This window comes from Diceros bicornis, chromosome 18 (assembly GCF_020826845.1).
Source record: "Diceros bicornis minor isolate mBicDic1 chromosome 18, mDicBic1.mat.cur, whole genome shotgun sequence".
NCBI classification, from domain to species: Eukaryota; Metazoa; Chordata; class Mammalia; order Perissodactyla; family Rhinocerotidae; genus Diceros; species Diceros bicornis.
In genome coordinates, this window is record NC_080757.1 from 42,942,522 (window position 1) to 42,959,594 (window position 17,073).

The following is a 17,073-nucleotide window of genomic DNA, read 5'->3' on the forward strand; positions in this document are numbered from 1 at the left end:
CTCATCTGGACCCCTCGCCCGCCGCCAGCCCATGGGCCGTCTTGCTTTTACTTGAACACATCAAGCCTGCTCCCACTTCAGGGCCTATTCACTGGCTGCTCTTTCTGTCCACTTTAGTCCCATGCAGCTGCCAGGCTCATTCATTCATCTCTCTGCTCACCTCATCTGAGAGGACTTCCCTGACCACTCTGCCTAAAATGTCAGCCCTCTCCCAACACCCACATAATTCTATCTCTATCCCCTTACCCTTATTTTTACTCCCAGCACTGACCACCATGACCACACGTTTGCTCTTTAGCCCTGGTTGAATGTAAGTTCCATGAGGGCAGGGACTCTGTGCTGTTTGCTGCTCCATCCCAGCACTGGAATGGTACCAGGCACATGGTAGGTGTGTGATATTTACTGAACACATGAATCAACAGATCCCTCAGGACTCCAGGTGGACCCCCCACCTCTATCCCCTGACTCCAGTCTCAGCAGGGAGAGAACTGTCTTCCACTCCTAGCCCTCCTGTGAGCTCCCTGCCCATTGCCCTCATTCCTAACTGAAGACCCTTCTCCGTGGTGGGGCAGAAGGAATAGCAGCAGGGTGGCTGGACAGCAATGCCTGCTCTTCTCTCCCTGGTGTGACACTGCCTTCCTCAGGCTGAGGGCTTAGCCAGCCTCCCACTGCCACTCTTCACTCTGAACACAGCTTTAAAGGCTTTTTTATGAGAGTGGGGAGAGCACATTATCTCCCCAAATCAAGTTATCTTGAAGTCTACCCCTCCAAAATCTTGAAAAAAATATTGTTTAAAGCCGCCCACCAGGGAGCCAGCCTGCCTTCTCTAATGCTCCCACCCAGCCACCCTCACACTCCCTTTCTAGTCTCACCTGAAGGCTCTGCCACCCTGTCCCTCTTTCCCACCCCCACTCTCTACTCCCTGACATTCCCCAACCTTTGTCCTGGCAGAGACCTTCTCTGCCCACACTTCTACCAGCCCCAGATCCCCACTCCAAACATCATCCCCTCTCCTTCTCTGACCCCAAGAGGAGGCAGCATGCTGGGGGTTGGGGCTCAGCCTCTTTATTAGACAGTAGGAAAGAGGGTGGCTCATCTCTGACTTGGGGGGAGGGCAGCAGGAGGCCTCCATGGAACAGCGCTAACCTGTGGGTGACCAGAGCTAGGGGGGCTCTCAGAGAAGATGGGGCAGAGCAGGCACCACGCCTAGTCTTCCTGCTGGGACAGAGTGTGGGCTGCACCATCATTCCTCTTCTTCATCTTCTTCCAGGGGTGGCCGATTCCGCTTGAAGAAGCCGACCTGGGGGTGCAGAGGGGCCAGGGACAGGATGTAAAGATGATCCTTACTCCCCAGAGCAGCAGTGGAGGAAGTAAGCTAGAAACCAGCCAGCCACGAGGTCCTCCTCCTGGACTAGTGCAGATCACGGACCGCACTATATGCACAAATGGAGGCCTTTCCCCACTTAGAGATAATGCATGTAACAATTTTTTTTTTACTGTTTTGTTTTTTCTTCCCTGAATTTTTCTTAAATACTGATGATTATGTCTCTATATGACTCAAGCACATGATGGTATGTATCGGATTATTATAAGTCTAATGTGTGGTTTTCCCTCAGAGCACCATGGCTTTCCAGGGCTTTGACACTTGAGCGAGTTTGAGAACAGCTCACTTGTTCTCCAGGCACAGAGAAGGAAGTGACCCACCAGGGCCTCATAAGGAGTGGGGAGCAGGGTCTGGCTCAGACCAGGTCTCCCACCTCAGTTGGGGGAAGGACAGAGCAAGGAGGAGGTGAACCCTGGCCTCCTTAGCAGCCAGGGAGTTCCTGAAGGCAACACTCATTCCCTGTGACTCTTCCTCTCAGGGAGGCATGGGGCTGAAGGCCTTAGAATTTCAGGTGCCACCTCTCCCAGGGGTCTGTGCCCTGGAAGACATCCTCTGGAGAATGACATTCTAACAGTGGAGATGTAGATCAGATGGGCCCGGGGTCACCGACTTGGGCCACTGTCTCTCTCTGCCTCCCTGTGAGATTGGGCAGAGCCTGTGCCCACCTGGGGACCCTTCACGCCTCACCTTCCACATGGCCATGACCAGGACTGTGAGCAACAGCAGGCCACCCTGCACGCCTGCCAGCACCCACCAGATCGGAATGACCCTGTCCTCCAAGACCCGAAGCACCTGCGTCTGCACCTGAAGGCAAACCAGCAGATCTCCTCAGTCACCTTGACATTTGCCTTTCCCAAAGACGCAAGCTTGTGGGCTGGTGACCCCCAGCCAAGCTACCTACCTGTCCCACCCCTCTGACCCAGGGAGGCCCTGCCCCCATTCTGCCGGGCACAGACACAGGGGAAGACCAATGGGTCCTGCAGGACTCATCTCCTCTGCCACTATTCTGTACTCACCTGAGCTTCCCCGCTGGGCAGGCTGAGGGCCGGCACGGCGTAGGGAAGGGAGGAGACATTGAACCAAGCATGTGACTGTAGCACAAACTGATCCAGTGGCTTCTGCATGGGGTGGGGGTGAAAGCCATTTACATGATGTCTATCAGTTGCAGGAGTCCCAGCCAGACTCCCCCTGGGGGAGCCCTGCCCCTGGCCTAGTCCTGTCCTCTCCAAAGTCAACCTTGCCCTCACTCTCTTCCCGCCCCCTGAAGCCCCACCTCTCTCCAGAGCATATTGGGTCCTCGCCTCCAGAAGGCCCTGTCCCTGGGCTCTCCCCACTCGTGTCCTGCCCCACCTGGCGGAGGCTGGGCAGCCACAGAAAGGCCAGCATGGTGACCGTGGCCCGCTGACGGCGCGCCATCTCCTGCAGCTCACACTGCACCACAGTACAGGGCGCCGAGTCGCAGCTCTGAGGGGATGCGTCATTAGTCCCCAGCCCCTCTGAACCCATCACCCCCTCACCCCAAGGACCCAACACAGAGGGGCCGAGGGGGTCAGGGAGCTCGGGCCTCCCTCTCGGGAAGAGCCTCAGATTCAAGCTTCAGACGTTATCTCTAAGTGGGATTGCTCACCCCGTCCCAGAGATGCAAGGAGAGATGGGGAAGAGGTGGGTCATCATACAGCGTTCGATACTCAGGGTTTTTGTAACCCTACTTGGGCATTTATTAATTTTCTTTAATGTACTGGGCACCTTGAAAAAGGCAAGTGCCCCCCACCCCACCCCAGACAGAAGACCGACACAATCCTTCATATTCACTTGGAGTACTCCATGGGACCAAGGTGGCCCACCGGAGGCCCACATCACACCACAGGCCCCTCTCCCTGTCTCCCATCCCCTCTGCCCTCTGGGCCCCAGGGAGGCCTGGTGGAGCCCACAGAGCCTGCTCACCACGAGAACTGGATCCTGAAGCCCTGAGGGCTGCTTCGGCTCTGGCAGGAACGCCTCTCTGCGCTCCCGCTTGTGATGGGCTGGGTAAACCGGGGAAGGGCTGGGGGTGGGCAGCCCCCAGTCCAGCTGGGGAGGTAAAGAAGCAGTCTGGTCCCACACTCTGCCCATCTCCCCACCCTCCCAGAGGGGCCTTGGTCGATGGGCCAGAGGCTCACCCACAGCTCTTACTTCCATCCAGGCTCTCACCTTGAGGGGGTTGGGAGAGGGCTGTGGGGAGCACTGAAGTCCCCCCTGGGGCTGTATATACAGGATGTAGAGCAGGTCGGAGGGCTGGGACTGGCCAGGGAGGTGGAGGCTGAGGCGGAGACCACGTACAGTACCAGGGCCGTTGTTGTGGAGCTGGCAGGGTGGTGGTGGCAGGGTGTTAGATGGCTCAGCAACTAGCCCATAGCTCCTGGCACTCTCCCACCCCAGCCTGGGGCCTGGAGGCTCCTCCCTACCTCATAGGTGTGCTCTACTTTGGGGCCCCAGCTGTCCGAACTGGTCTTCTCGTCGTCTTCTGCTGCCACCACCAGGGAGGCTGGAAAGGAGTTCCTGCAGGGGTCCAAGCCCCCAGAGTGAACTTGATCCCCTGACTTGACTGTGGGGGTTCCCCCAGGGGCCCCTGAACCTTAGGGCTCTGCCTGCCATCTCTCTTATCCATCCCTGGCTTCTCACCCTCGCAGCTCCACGTGAGCCTCTGCCCGGACAGGCACATCCAGCAGCACAGTCTCACTGTTTGGATTCTGGCTGTTCTTGCTGCAGGGGAGGGTATGAGGAGAATCAGGTCAGGGAGACCAGCCCAGTGAACATCAGGACTCTCTGGCGGGGCCAGAATTTCAGAGGGTTCAGGAAGAGCTAACTCCACAAACAGCATGCCATACTAAAGTTAGACCTGGGAAAGAACTGCCCCTAGGGCTCCAAGACTTAGAAACAAGTCTCTGAGGAAGGGGAACAGGAAAGTGTGAAGAGCAGGCATCCCAGAAGACCATTTTGTATGGAGGGCATCTGAGGGTCTCTGGATCAGGATCAGATAAGGGGAAGGGAGGTGGGTAGGAGTGCTCCCCAGTCCATTACCTCCTGATCTGCAGCTGGAAGGACACATGTTCCCCAGCCTCTTCCAGTTTCTCCACACTCACCCACATGGTGATTCCTATCTGAGAGACGGGGAGGGCCAAAGTCACTGCCCAAATGCCCACTCTGGGCAGCCCTGTCCTGAATGTGGCCTCCAGTCCTCACCCTCCAAGGTCACCACTATTATCTCCATTTTATTCAGAAGCCCACTCAGAGAGGGAATGTCACTCATCCAAGAACACGCAGCTAGGGAGTGTGAGGACCAGGATTCCAGCCCAGAGTAGACTCGAAACCCAGCCCCTACAACCTGGCTGTCTACGAGCCCCTGGTGGAGGAAACTCAGCATCCAGGATTCGGTGGCCCCACCTGGGCATTCCTCTTCATGGGGTTGCCCAGCTCACACAGCACCACCTTGGTCTCATTCTCCTTCTTCTGGTTACAGATGAGCCTCTCAAAGCCCTTTGGGAGGCAGTTCCAAGAAAAAAGGTGGTTACAGAGCATCCCACATACATTTAAACTCCTTGGAAAGTCTGGAAAAGACTTGTGTGCCAGGATGGGGAGGGGGGTTTCTTGGGGTGGGAGTTCAAGGGACTGTCACGTTCTACTGTTTATATTACTGTAGCACTTTATTATTTTTTATGAATTTTTTTGGAAATAAAAAACACAAAACATTACATAGACTGTGATCTCATTGTTATAAACTACATTAACAAAATAAAAAATCAATATATACCTATGTAAGTGTCTGTCAATGTTGAGAAAAAAGACTGGAAGGAAACCCACCAAATGTTAACAGAGGTTCCTGTTAACATTTAGTTCCTGAACCATTTTTGGTTTGGGTTTTATAATAGAGTTCTTAAATTTTGTGCCATTAACAACTACTCCTCCTCCAAATTTAAAAAAAAAAAAAAGGAAGAAATTACAGCTTTCACAGCACAGCATAAGACAAGTGGGGGCTTGCTCCCAGGGTGGGAGACGAGAATCAAGGCTCCTGTACCTCACAGGTGCCTGGTAATGCCCCCGGGGCAGGGGCCTCACCTTGATGTTGCTGAGGGCCTGCATGTAGTGGGCACCTGGGGGCAGGTGCACGGCCAGCTCAGCCTCGTAGGCCCCCTCACCCTTGTTGGCCGCGTCCATCTGCAGCTCCAGCACATTATCGACTCCAATTAGGAGCGGGGAGCCTTTCCTGTGGGGAGAAAGAAGTAAAGCCGAGGAGGCCGAGTCCAGGCCGAGGGTCCGGGAGGAGGTGAGGGGCTGAGGATAGCATATGGGGTGTATGACACGCCAGGTGGGGAGGAGGTGTCATCGGGGCAGACAGGGCCAGGGTAGGCTTGAGTAGGAGGTCTCCTCACACGCTGGCAGTGAGGTGAAGCTGGGGCACACACAGGTCGTCATCCCCACAGTCCAGGATGATGCGGGTCTAGAGGGGGTACATCAGGGAGTGAGGGTAAATTGAGGGCATGTGAAGTTTGGGGTCACATCAGGGCTGAGGGAATTACAAGTTCTGAGAATGAAAAGGAGTTTGGAGATGACATCAGGGCTTTGGGATTTGCTTCAGGGTTTGGGATGACGTCAGGGTTTTGGTGTTGACATCAAGGTTTATGGGTTTATATCAGAGTTTAGAGGTGACATCAACACTTGTGGTTTATATCAGGATTTAGGGGATATTGAGATTTTTGGGGTTTCATAAGGGTTTAGAATGACATCAGAGATTAGAAGTGACATCAAAGTTTTGGGGTTCACATTACGACTTCGACACTAACCCTAACCCTGACTTTCTGGCAGGGGTCCTGCACCTCCCTTGCCTGCCTCCACCCTCCCTCACCTGCTCCTGGACGTGGGTGTCTCCATGAAGCACGAGACCAGGGGCTAGTCCATCCGTCTCAGGCTGCAGGGACACATTGAGGCTGAGCACGATGGGGCTCAGCTTGTCCCGGAAGTCAGCCTCGTCCTAGGGAGGAGGCAAGAGTCAAGCCATCTTGCTATCATGCACCCTACCACGCGTGTCCCACTAACCACCCCTGGACCCGCAGCACCTAGCCCACGCCCCATTTGCAGCCTGGGCGTACTCGGAGGAAGGCCTTGGTGGTGTTGCAGAAGGGGCTTGTCCTCCTGCCCAGGTCCAGGTGCAGGGTGGTGCCTGCCTGTTGAGAGCTCAGCAGTAGCACCCGCCGGCCCTGGCGGGGCTTTTGCCGATCCAGCTGCAATTCGGCATTTAGGCCTGGCGGGGCAAGCAGGGAGGGTCAGGATCTCCCTGACCAGCCTCAGGGGAGCCCAGGCCCTCTTCCCTTCTGTCCCCACAGTGCCACTCACGCAGCTTCTGAGGAATGTTATGGCCACTGACTCCCACGCACATCTGGATGTTAAAGCTGCAAAGATGTGAGTGGGGTTCAGGGGCTAGGGACCCTCTTGGTCCCAGATCCTGCCTTGGCCCCTGCCCTCCATCTCCTTACCAGCTCACTGATGTCTTTGTCTGGGGTAGGACACAATCCTTCACAGCAGGATTCAGCGAATCTTGCACCAGCAGCTGGACAGTGACCATCACCACTGGCTGAGCTCTGGTGGGATGGGGGGAGGCTTGCCATTGCGGCCCCTCCTGGCCCGGTCTCCTCTGATGCCCTCTCCCACCCACCCCTGGAGCCAATGCTCACCTGTACACAGCCACCTTGTTGGCCCCGTAAGCTCCCACCAATAGGTCTACAGATATTGGGGGGATGGGGTGGCAGAATTGGCATTTAGAGAGGGCATAGGGTCCTCATCTCATCTTCCCAGGGGTTCCCCACACCACTTCCCCCATTGAAGGTTTGACCTGGGCCCCCCTACCCACCTCCCCCCTCCACCCACCCGCTGCCTGCATCCCAGCCACAGATGGGTCAGAGCTCTCAGAGGGGCACCAGGTTAGGCATGGGCCCCTGGCTGTGTCTCCCAGCATCTCCAGCTAATGCCCAAGGGCCCTTCTTATCCAGCTGGAGGCAGTCCAGGGACACCTGGGTATCCATTGTCATCGATGTCTGTGGCACCTCGAAGGGAGAAGCCAAAGCCAGAGCCTGTGGAGAAGGGGCTGTCCAGGACCTGGGAGGGATGTGAGCTAAGCCCCTCACTCTGACCCAGGAAAACCAGCACCTGGCCTCGACCACTGGGACCCCCAAAGGGGGCGGCCACTGCAACATCTGGAAGGAGCAACAGAAAGGGAGTGGCTGTTTGTTATCCAATCTCTCCAGGTGGCCGTGTGAAACTTCCCTGAGCTCCTTCTCCAGGTAGACCCCAGGGGACCAGGAGAGGGATGCAGAGGTCTGAGTCAAGGAGGCAGCTGCCCTGCCCTCCAGGAGTTTACAATCAGGTAGGAGAGAGACTCATCAAGTGGATTATAAAAACACTAACAGTACTCACTATCTATTGAGAAAAATATATTGACAAGATTTCCTTTAATCTTGAAAATTAGGCATTACTATTCCCATATTAGATGAGAAAGCTGAGTCCCAGAAGATTAAGTAAACAAGACCTATTAAATACTGGCTCCCTCTTCCCCTAGGGATCTTCACCCCATTCCACTTCCCTCACACAAACCCAGAGCCACGCCATGGGCTTGACATCACTAACAACTTTTAAGGTCACTCTTGAAAATGTATTTGTTAATAATCTTATTCATTTGCAAGAGTTCTTTGCATATGATAGGCATTAAGATCTTTGATATAGATATTGCAACTGCCTTTCTTTTGTCTTCTGATTTTGTTTATGATATGTTTTCTGTGAGTTTTTTTCTTGAAAAATATTTTTTGATTTTTCAAGTTACACAAAATTCATCCAAATAGACCCCCTGACCACAGTTGTATCCCCAGGCCCTGGGCCTCTACTCTCTCCTGATCTTTGGCTCCCTCATCTCTTCACTTATTTTCTGACCATTCCATCATGCTTGCCATGCCCTCAGCCATCTTGCCCCATTGCCAGTCCTGGGCAAGCCTGGCCAGACCCCACCAGATCCGGCACCATGAATTCCTGACTTCCAGTCTTCGCTAGGGACCTTGGTGCTGCCCAGCAATCCTGCAGGGGTTTCTGCTCAGCTCCCTCTCCCAGTCTGCTCAGCATATATTTCAAACCTTCTCCATTCAGTCAAGCTCCCAGCCTCCCACTTCCTTCTCAAAGAGGAGCAGCTCAACTGTTGTGCTATAAATCCACACCTACATTTTTCCCCCTTTGATCCTGGAATAGGTGTCCCTCCTTTACCCTGGCACTGGTCTGAGCATCCCAACTCCGTATTCTCCAGGCATCGCAGGGACCTTCCTCTGGCTCATTTCCATCCCACCCACCCGCCCATTTCCCCACAAGATCATCTTCCTCCATATTCAACCCACTCCATATTCTTCCAAATGAAAATAACCTTCCCTTGACCCTCATCTCCTAGTGATCATCTTTTCTCTTTTTCCTTTCACGGTTAAACTGGTTGAAAGAGCTGACTACCCTGGCTGCCTCCAATTCTTCACTTCCATTCATACCTTGCCCCATGGCATTCTGGCTTCTATCCCTACCCACCCTGAATCAGTTCTTGTCACTGTCACCAATGACCTCCTTCTTGCTTAAGCCCACGGATACTTCTCCAGCCCCATCTAACTGTACGTTTCAGCAGCATCTGGAGCCACTGAATCCTCTTCCTCCTGCTTGAAGCACTCTCTTCCTTTGAGTTCTGGGCCATCAGATCTCCTGGTTTCTCTCCTACCTCTCTGGACACTCCTCTGTCTCCTTTCCAGGCTCATTTCCTCTGGGAGTCCCCTAAATGCTCTTGCTCCCCAGGGCTCTGTCCTTGGCCTCTTCCCACCTTACAGGCTCCCAGGAGCTCATCCATCCATTCCAGGCCCCTATCTCCCACTCAGACCTCTCTGGTGGAAGTGGGGGAAGCCACACCCAACTGTTCTCTGTACATTTCTGCCTAATGCTCCCAAGTCCTTCAAGCTCAAACAAGTCCAGAGCTGGACTGCTGATCTTCCCCCCATCTCACTTTCCCAGATCTGCTGCATGACCTGAATTCCAAGCGTGAAAGGCATAGCCACATACCCAACTCCTATCTCTCCCTTAGCCCCACATCCAGTCACTCATCAAGTCCTAACGTACCAAATATCTGTGAAACCACCACCATCTCTAACTCCACTGCCAAAATCCACATCCAGGTGGTCACCATCTCTTGTCTGCACTAACGCAAACAAATCCTAATTGGTCTCCCTTAACTCTCTCCTGCTTAAAGCCCTTGCTGGCTGCTCCTGCTGCCCTCAGGTCAAATCCACAGTCTTTACTGTGGCTGATAACCCCTTTGCGGCAAGTGAGGCTCCTGTCTTCCCTTACCGTTGTAGCCATCCCGGTTGAGGTCGCCCAGAGGCGCAATGGCAAAGCCAAATCGCCCGTAGATCTGTGTGCCGGTTAGCAGGAGGCTAGGGGCACCCAGCACTTGGGGGCCTCGAGGCTGCAGGAACAAGTAAACACGCCCCACCTCGGCCAGCTTGCGGTCGGCACGCCTTTCCATGTACAGTGGTGCGCCCACCAGCAGGTCGTGCCTCCTGCAGGCCAGACAGGCGGTTAAGTGGGGTGGGTTAGGGGATGCTGTGGGCCAGGGCCAAATCTTAACTGCCCATCCTCACTCTCTCATTCCCCTTGGTGGTCACGTGGGAGTGAGGGCTAGGACAGCAAACCCAGGGCAGTCAACCTCTGGTAATTGGGGACCCAACTGGGTAGGGCTGGGGCGCCCCCTCCTCACCCGTCCCCGTTGACGTCAGTGACTGCCACCGAGTGCCCAAAATAGGAAGCCATCTGCAGGAAGACGAGGCGCACCATAATTCCCACCCCAGGACATGGCACCCTCTCTTAGACATTGCCCCCCACACTTCGTGGAATGTTCTAGGGTCCCAATCCCCAGCCTTGGCCACTCCCACAGGGACCCGGCCCCCACCTGCTCTCCATGTAGCCGGTGCAGCATCCGGAAGGACGAGTCCAAAATTTCCACCTGTGGGGACAACGCACAGGCGCGTGTCATACGTGCCCCCACGACAGCCTCCCGCTCCAGGTGAGAAAGGGCAGGAAGTTTGGGGTGGGGGGTGGTGTTAGCCTGAGGAGTGGAGCCAGGGACTTTGGGATGCCAAGTGGCAGGGCAGGGGGCACTCACCGCTCCCAGGGTCCAGCTCCAGGTGGGGGCACCGAAGACATACTCTGGGGAGAGCCGGGCCCAGTGAATGAGGTCCTTTGAACCTACCCGCCTTCCGCCCGCCATTCCGCACCCAGGGTTGATTTCGGTGCGGGGCTTGGAGGTGCCCCTCCCCAGGCTGGGCTCCCCAACCCTGGCCCTTGACTAAGTGCATTCCTTGCCTGTAGTGCTGAGATTTCCATCGAACTCGCCCACGGCCACCGAGTACCCTGAAGACAGAGCGAGAATTAGTCTTTCCGGGAGGGCGAAGCAGGGAGGGGGTTGAGGAAGGCAACGAAGAAAGAGGAGACTCCGAGACCATCCAGTCTAAACTCCACATTGTAGAAAGGAAAACTGAGGCCCCCGACAGGCCAAGACCTGCCCTAGGCCGCGCAGCGAATCCAGAGCGGGAAGGGCGAGGTGAAGGGCGAGGTGTGGCGTAGGGCACTTGGGCGGTAAGTGGGGGAAGCTGTGGGAGCAGAGGGAGAGGCGCTGGGGCTAGCCAGCAGGGGTTGGCATGGGGGCGCTCCCGCAGGGGCAGGACCTGACTAGCGGGGGAGGGCGGTGACAGAGTGCTGGGAAGACTAGAAGGGAGGTGCCCGGGCTACCTCGGTAGCCGTCAAAGTACTCTTGTCCGCCGAAGTCGAGTGTGAAGCTCTGGTTGGGCACGTGCCACAAGAGGGTGCCCGGGCGGTAACTCGAGACGATATCGGCAATTGGAACCCGCGCCAGGAGACCTAGGGAGCGAGGGACAGCGGTGTGGGGGCCTGGAGACCCCAGGCAGAGAGAAGGGAAGGTGTACGGATGGGCACGTACCTAAGAAAAAATAGCCGCCAGGAGCCCCAAGCACCAGCTCCCCAGCCTGAAAGGGAAGTCCTGGAGGTGAGAGGGGTCCTTATTTGGCAGCCGCCCCCACGCCGCGTATGCTCTCTACTCGCCTGAGTGACCACCGAGCTGAAGCCGGCTTCGCAGTAGCGCCTGTCTGCGGGACGAGGCAGGGAGGAGGGGTCAGCGAAGGGGCGGATCAAGAAGCGTGCCCTGGAGCCTGGGGCGGGGGCGGAGCCGTCTAGGGGTGGGGGCCGCGGTAACATAGAGGCGAGGACTTGAATGGGCGCGGGGCGGGGTGGGGCGTGGCCAGGAGCTGGGCCATTGGGCGACACCGGATGGAAAGCAGGACCTTGGGGCGCTGGGAAGATCAGATTAAGGGCGGGGCTAAGTGGCCGCGAGTGGGCGGAGCCACAACAGAGAGCGACGCTCACCCATGTATCCTCTACTGTAACGGCTGCTCATGGTGTTGGCTCGACAGGGCGAGTACTCCGCACGGCGGCCATTCTCGAGCTGAGCCACGAAGCAGCCACCTACCGGCGTCTTCTCAGCCTCCTCGGTCTTTTCTAGGGCGTTCCAGTGCTGCCAGGGGGCGCAGGCCTGGGGCAGGGCCACAGGAGAGTGAGGAAGGGGCGAGTCTCGGGTTTCCCCCACTCCACGTGTCCCTGCCCCGTCTGCTGCCTGTGCCCGGTCCCGCGGCGCCCACCACAACGTAGTCGCTCCAGCTGACGACCGACGCCCCCAGTCCTTGCCGAGCCTTGAAGGTTTGAAAAGTTTGGAAGCTTACTTTTCGGGTCTCATCATCTGGAAGGCACAAGAAAGGGTGGGGCGCTGAAGCTCGGCTGTCCACCCTCCCTCTAGCCCCTCGCTTTCCCTCCTTGCGCGAGACTCACTGAGGTCGAAGGGCAGCGAGGTGCACTGGCCGCCCTTGGCCTTCCAGGGGCACAGGAAAACGCCGCCCGTCTCCTCTTGGCTGCGGCCCAGGGTCCGCGGGGCGCCCACCACGATGGACACGCTGCGTAAGAAAGCTGGATGAGCGCCGCGTGGATTTTGGATACCCCATGCCCGGTGCCTGCGCTGGGAGCACTACCGGAAGGGCAGTGTGCCTTGGGGAGCATTGGATCATCTTTCCTCAGTGAGACTTCACAGACCATCTAGGCCAGCTTTTTCATTTTATGGCCAATGAAACTGACTCCCAGTGAGAGGAAATCACATTCCCAAAGTAACCCAGCGAATCAAGGGTCAAGGTGGGACTATAACCATTTGGTTTGATTTGAACACCAGAGGTTTGTTATCCTTGCTGAAAAAGACCTCCTAAGCCATACACCATCTACACTCCCCACCCTCCACCAAAAGCCAGCAGTTTACTAACTTCTTTCTGGAGACTGTTAGACTGTTACCAGATTCCTTCCTGAGAGCTAGTTGTTTTTTTTGTTTTTTGGGTTTTTTTGTGAGGAAGATCAGCCCTGAGCTAACATCCATGCCAATCCTCCTCTTTTTGCTGAGGAAGACTGGCTCTGAGCTAACATCTATTGCAGTCCTCCGCCTTTTTTTCCCCAAAGCCCCAGTAGATAGTTGTATGTCATAGTTGCACATCCTTCTAGTTGCTGTATGTGGAACGCGGCCTCAGCATGGCCGGAGAAGCGGTGCGTCAGTGTGTGCCTGGGATCCGAACACCGGCTGCCAGTAGCGGAGCGTGCGCACTTAACCGCTAAGCCACCGGCTGGCGCCTTGAGAGCTAGTTTTAATGGTAAAGAATTAGGGAAGCCAGTGGGCACCTCTAAAGTGGTGGGTGGGATGCTGATATTGCTGAGGACTCTAGTAGATCTAGGTTCAAATCACAGCTCTGCTATATATAAAATGGGGACCGTAGCAACCAATCAATGCCATCACAAGTAAATGAAATAAATGTATGACGGACGGTCAGCATGGTGCCAGCCAAATAACACAATAACAAGTGCTCAAAAAAATGCTATATATATATTTTTTTTTTAGCGTGCAGGATGTAATTAAGTAGTGTCCATGAACCAATATCTGTGGAAAGGTGGGGAAAGAAGCAGGAGTCGGCAGAGGAAGGAGTTGAGTTGAGATTCAGGCCCAATGACAATCATAGGCCCACACCCTGAGAGCTCTGGAGCTAGAAGGACCCTTCAGAACTGCCCCAAGTTAAGGTGAGAGGGTCAGACCCTTACAGCCCTCTTCTGCCTCCACACTTCTCATTGATCAGTCATTGATTGTAGGCCACATTAGGAAGGGGACTTGACTTTGGGGTAGCTGGGTCTCTTCAGCAGAGGAAATTCCCCTAGGGGCTGATACTTGAAGTCTATCTGCCATTGCCACTCCCTGAAGCTGGGCATCACAATGTCCACCACAATAATTAATAGCTCAGGGTAGTTACTATAAAGAGGAGGGGCCAGGACTCTAATCTTGTCAGTCCGATTTTGCAGCCTGATCAATCCCAACCACTAATGGTCTATTGCTGCTTTTCAAATACCTATAATTTTGATGGGGATGAGGGAGTGGAGTAGAGAAGCAAGGTTGCGGTGGGTAGACAATTTTATAGTTTTGCAAGTCAATTTAAAACATGTGCTCCTTTCTGTATTTCAAGGGGATGAGAATTGATACATACAACTGACACTTGGGGAAAAAAAATAAGGCATCAACTTTTGTCTTCCCTTGTTCTTGTTGTAGTTTCAGTGCCCATGTCTCCACTGGTGACCCTCCCTGACACCCTCACCTGAGGCGGTCCCTCCTCAGTATTCCTAACAAGAACTCATAGACCCTAGAAGTCATTTTGCTCAACTTCTATCATAAGTGGGGAACTCAAGGCCCACAGAAGCAGTGATGGTGTGGGAGTCCTTCTCTCTCCCCACACCCAAACCTCCCCCAAGGCTCACCTCCCACGGCTGTCCTTGTAGAAGTCCAGTGAAAACCCAAAGTGGCTGCCATTGGGGCCTGTGTAGAAGGTGACCTGCAGTGGGTCCAGGTTCAAGGCCCAGGCTGGAGGGGCTGTACCGGGTCCCAAGAGCAGCTGCATCCACTCCAGAAGCCAGAGGACATGAAGTGGACACAAAGCTCTGGCCATCTTCCTTCTCCCACAACCTCCTAGGCAGGAATGGGCTAGCTCCTTCCTCTTCCTTTCAGTTTTCACCACAGGAAGTCTTCTCTTATCAAACTGGAACCCACTTGCTGAGCAGCAGGCAGAGCATAAGGGCTACCGGCCCTGGACCCATTTGGTTTCTAGGATTGCCAGGAAGGGAGTGAGGCCATACTGGGGGTGGATGCTTATGGCTGAAAGCCATGACTCCTCCCTTTTCCTGAGAGAACTTTATCACCAAGTCCTGTTGGTTCTGCCTCTCAACTGCATCTCTTGAATCTTCACCCCATTTCTGCTACTACCGTGCTAGTCTAAAGGCACCATTGCTTTCTGCTTGGGATAGTGCAACCATGAACTAACTGGTGCATACAGCTCCGCTCTAGCCCACAGTTCTACAGCTCGTCCTGCTCCAGCCCCTCCCAGCTGCCTGCACTGCTGTGGCACGTTTTGACTTGGTCAGAGGTGGGGGAAGGAGTAAGGAAGCTGCTGCCCCCTGATAAGACCCGAGGCTGCTGTATCCTTTTGGATAAGGTACTTATCCACTTCCTCCTTCTAGGGCCTAGGGCAGCTTCAGTCAGCCATATTGGTGCAACAGCTTCCTCAGTCTTCCATGTTGGGACAAGTCTTAATGTGGCCACAGCAGTGCAGCCAGTGCTGGGAAAGGGGTGGTGAATGGATCTTGGCCCGAGAGGAAAGGAGATGGAGATAAAGTGGAGTTATTCCAGGGTATTCTGGCTTACAGGCTCTGAGATTATGCACCAGCTGTTCAGTTTCTCAAGGCAGGCCCTCACTTTTTCTTGGGTGACAGAGCTCTTGTCTAACCATCAAGACAATTCTAGTGGAGTCATTGCCTAGGGGAAGCCTCTCTCGACTGCTCAGGCTGGCACCCTGGGGTTAACACACATGGGCACAACACCAATCACACGGTTTAGTCATGGTCTGTTCACTGGATTGTGTCCATGAGTGCCTTGAAAGCACGGTTCTTTTCTGCAGCCCCAAGGTCTAGCCAAGAGCCCAACATATAGTAGGTATTGCTGAGAGACAGACCGAATGGAAACATGCACTGAGGATGGAAGATGCAAACAAGGAGTCACATAGTGGAAAGAGGAGTAGTTGTGAGCAGAAAGGCAAGGTCATTTTCTATGGATGAGAGGAAGAGGAGTGACAAATCTCAACAGTGCTGCATGTCTTCCCAAAAAAGCAGGTGCTCAGGAAGGAAATTCAAGAGATCTGCTAGAGGTAAAGGAATATAGCCACATCCTCCTTTTGATCTATATATTTTTTTAATTTTTAATTTTTTTCATTTATTTTTTTATTTTTTTGTGAGGAAGATCAGCCCTGAGCTAACATCCGATGCCAATCCTCCTCTTTTTGCTGAGGAATTTTGACCCTGGGCTAACATCCGTGACCATCTTCCTCTACTTTATATGGGACGCTGCCACAGCATGGCTTGACAAGCAGTGTGTCTGTGTGCACCCGGGATCCCAACCTGCGAACCCCGGGTCGCTGCAGCGGAGTGTGCGGACTTAACCACTTGCGCCACAGGGCCGGCCCCTGATCTATATTTTCTGATCATGTTTAACCATCGTCTTATCCTGCCCAGCTGCCCTGTGCCATTCTGGAATCCCTTCAGCTCCTTCCTTTCTCTCATAATTCACCACCTCAGCGCACAGCTCAAAATCCTATCTCTTACTAGGTTACAAGCTCCTTGAATTTCAGTCTGGGCCTTCTTCACTGCTGAATTCCTAGTGCCAAGCTCATGGTAGGCATGTAAGACATTTGTTGGAATGAATACTTAACTCAACCTTTCACCCTGCTAGTGTCCTGTCCTCAACTGAGTGGTATTGTATTACTGGTATATACTGTGTAGCCCAATGTTAACTCACATTTCACTAAAGTTTTTAATACGTATTTATTCTGTTCAAGGCCCTGAGTGAAAAGGGATACAAAGATAGTTGTCAAAGATCCTTAGAGAACTTAGTCCAGAGGGAGTTAAGACATGCACACACAGAACTGTGGCAGAGGGATAGGAAAGCATACCTTGAAAAGGGCAATTACACCTAGCTGAAATCATTTATATCATTTGCTCCTTATTACAACCCAATGAAATTGGTGCTATTATGCTTATTTTATAAACACAAAAACTGTGGCACAGAGAATTTTAGGTCAATTGCCCAAGTTTACACAGCCAATGGGTGGCAAAACTTAGGATTCAAGCACATTTGTGCTTGAATTCACATTCTTAACCATTACACTATGTTGCTTTTTGTCAGAGAATGAAGTGGTTTTTAGGCACAGGAAATAACAAGCAAAGAGAGTGGCAGAAGAACATAGAGGCCAATTATACAGAAGGGCAAGTAGTTGACTCAGCATAGGGTGTTTAAAGGGGTGCACTGGGGCATGAGGGTAGAATGGAAGACTGGGGTCAAATCATTGGAGGTCCCTGAATGTCATATTAAGCAATTTGAACTTTAATCTGTAGGAGATGGGAGAATCATAAAGATTTTTGTCAGGGAATAAGAGATACATTGATCAATTGTGCTC

General features: G+C 53.8%; 1 protein-coding gene across 1 annotated transcript; it reads right to left on the reverse strand.

Annotated features, from left to right (window-relative positions):
• Nucleotides 1-1,013: 1,013 nt before the first annotated feature.
• ITGA2B (integrin subunit alpha 2b) lies at nt 1,014-14,541 on the reverse strand. The gene is made up of 30 exons (XM_058561179.1): nt 14,330-14,541; nt 12,326-12,447; nt 12,139-12,236; nt 11,867-12,032; nt 11,546-11,589; nt 11,424-11,469; nt 11,216-11,344; nt 10,790-10,837; nt 10,590-10,633; nt 10,377-10,430; nt 10,185-10,237; nt 9,776-9,987; nt 7,429-7,611; nt 7,093-7,138; nt 6,895-6,999; nt 6,755-6,810; nt 6,511-6,662; nt 6,267-6,392; nt 5,794-5,861; nt 5,480-5,627; nt 4,808-4,900; nt 4,445-4,524; nt 4,046-4,126; nt 3,829-3,922; nt 3,575-3,727; nt 3,329-3,454; nt 2,735-2,848; nt 2,401-2,502; nt 2,072-2,188; nt 1,014-1,300 (listed from the first exon to the last, which is right to left on the reverse strand). The coding sequence occupies exons 1-30, from the start codon at nt 14,515-14,517 to the stop codon at nt 1,244-1,246; spliced, it is 3,105 nt and encodes a 1,034-aa protein (XP_058417162.1). The 5' UTR covers nt 14,518-14,541; the 3' UTR covers nt 1,014-1,243.
• Nucleotides 14,542-17,073: the final 2,532 nt, after the last annotated feature.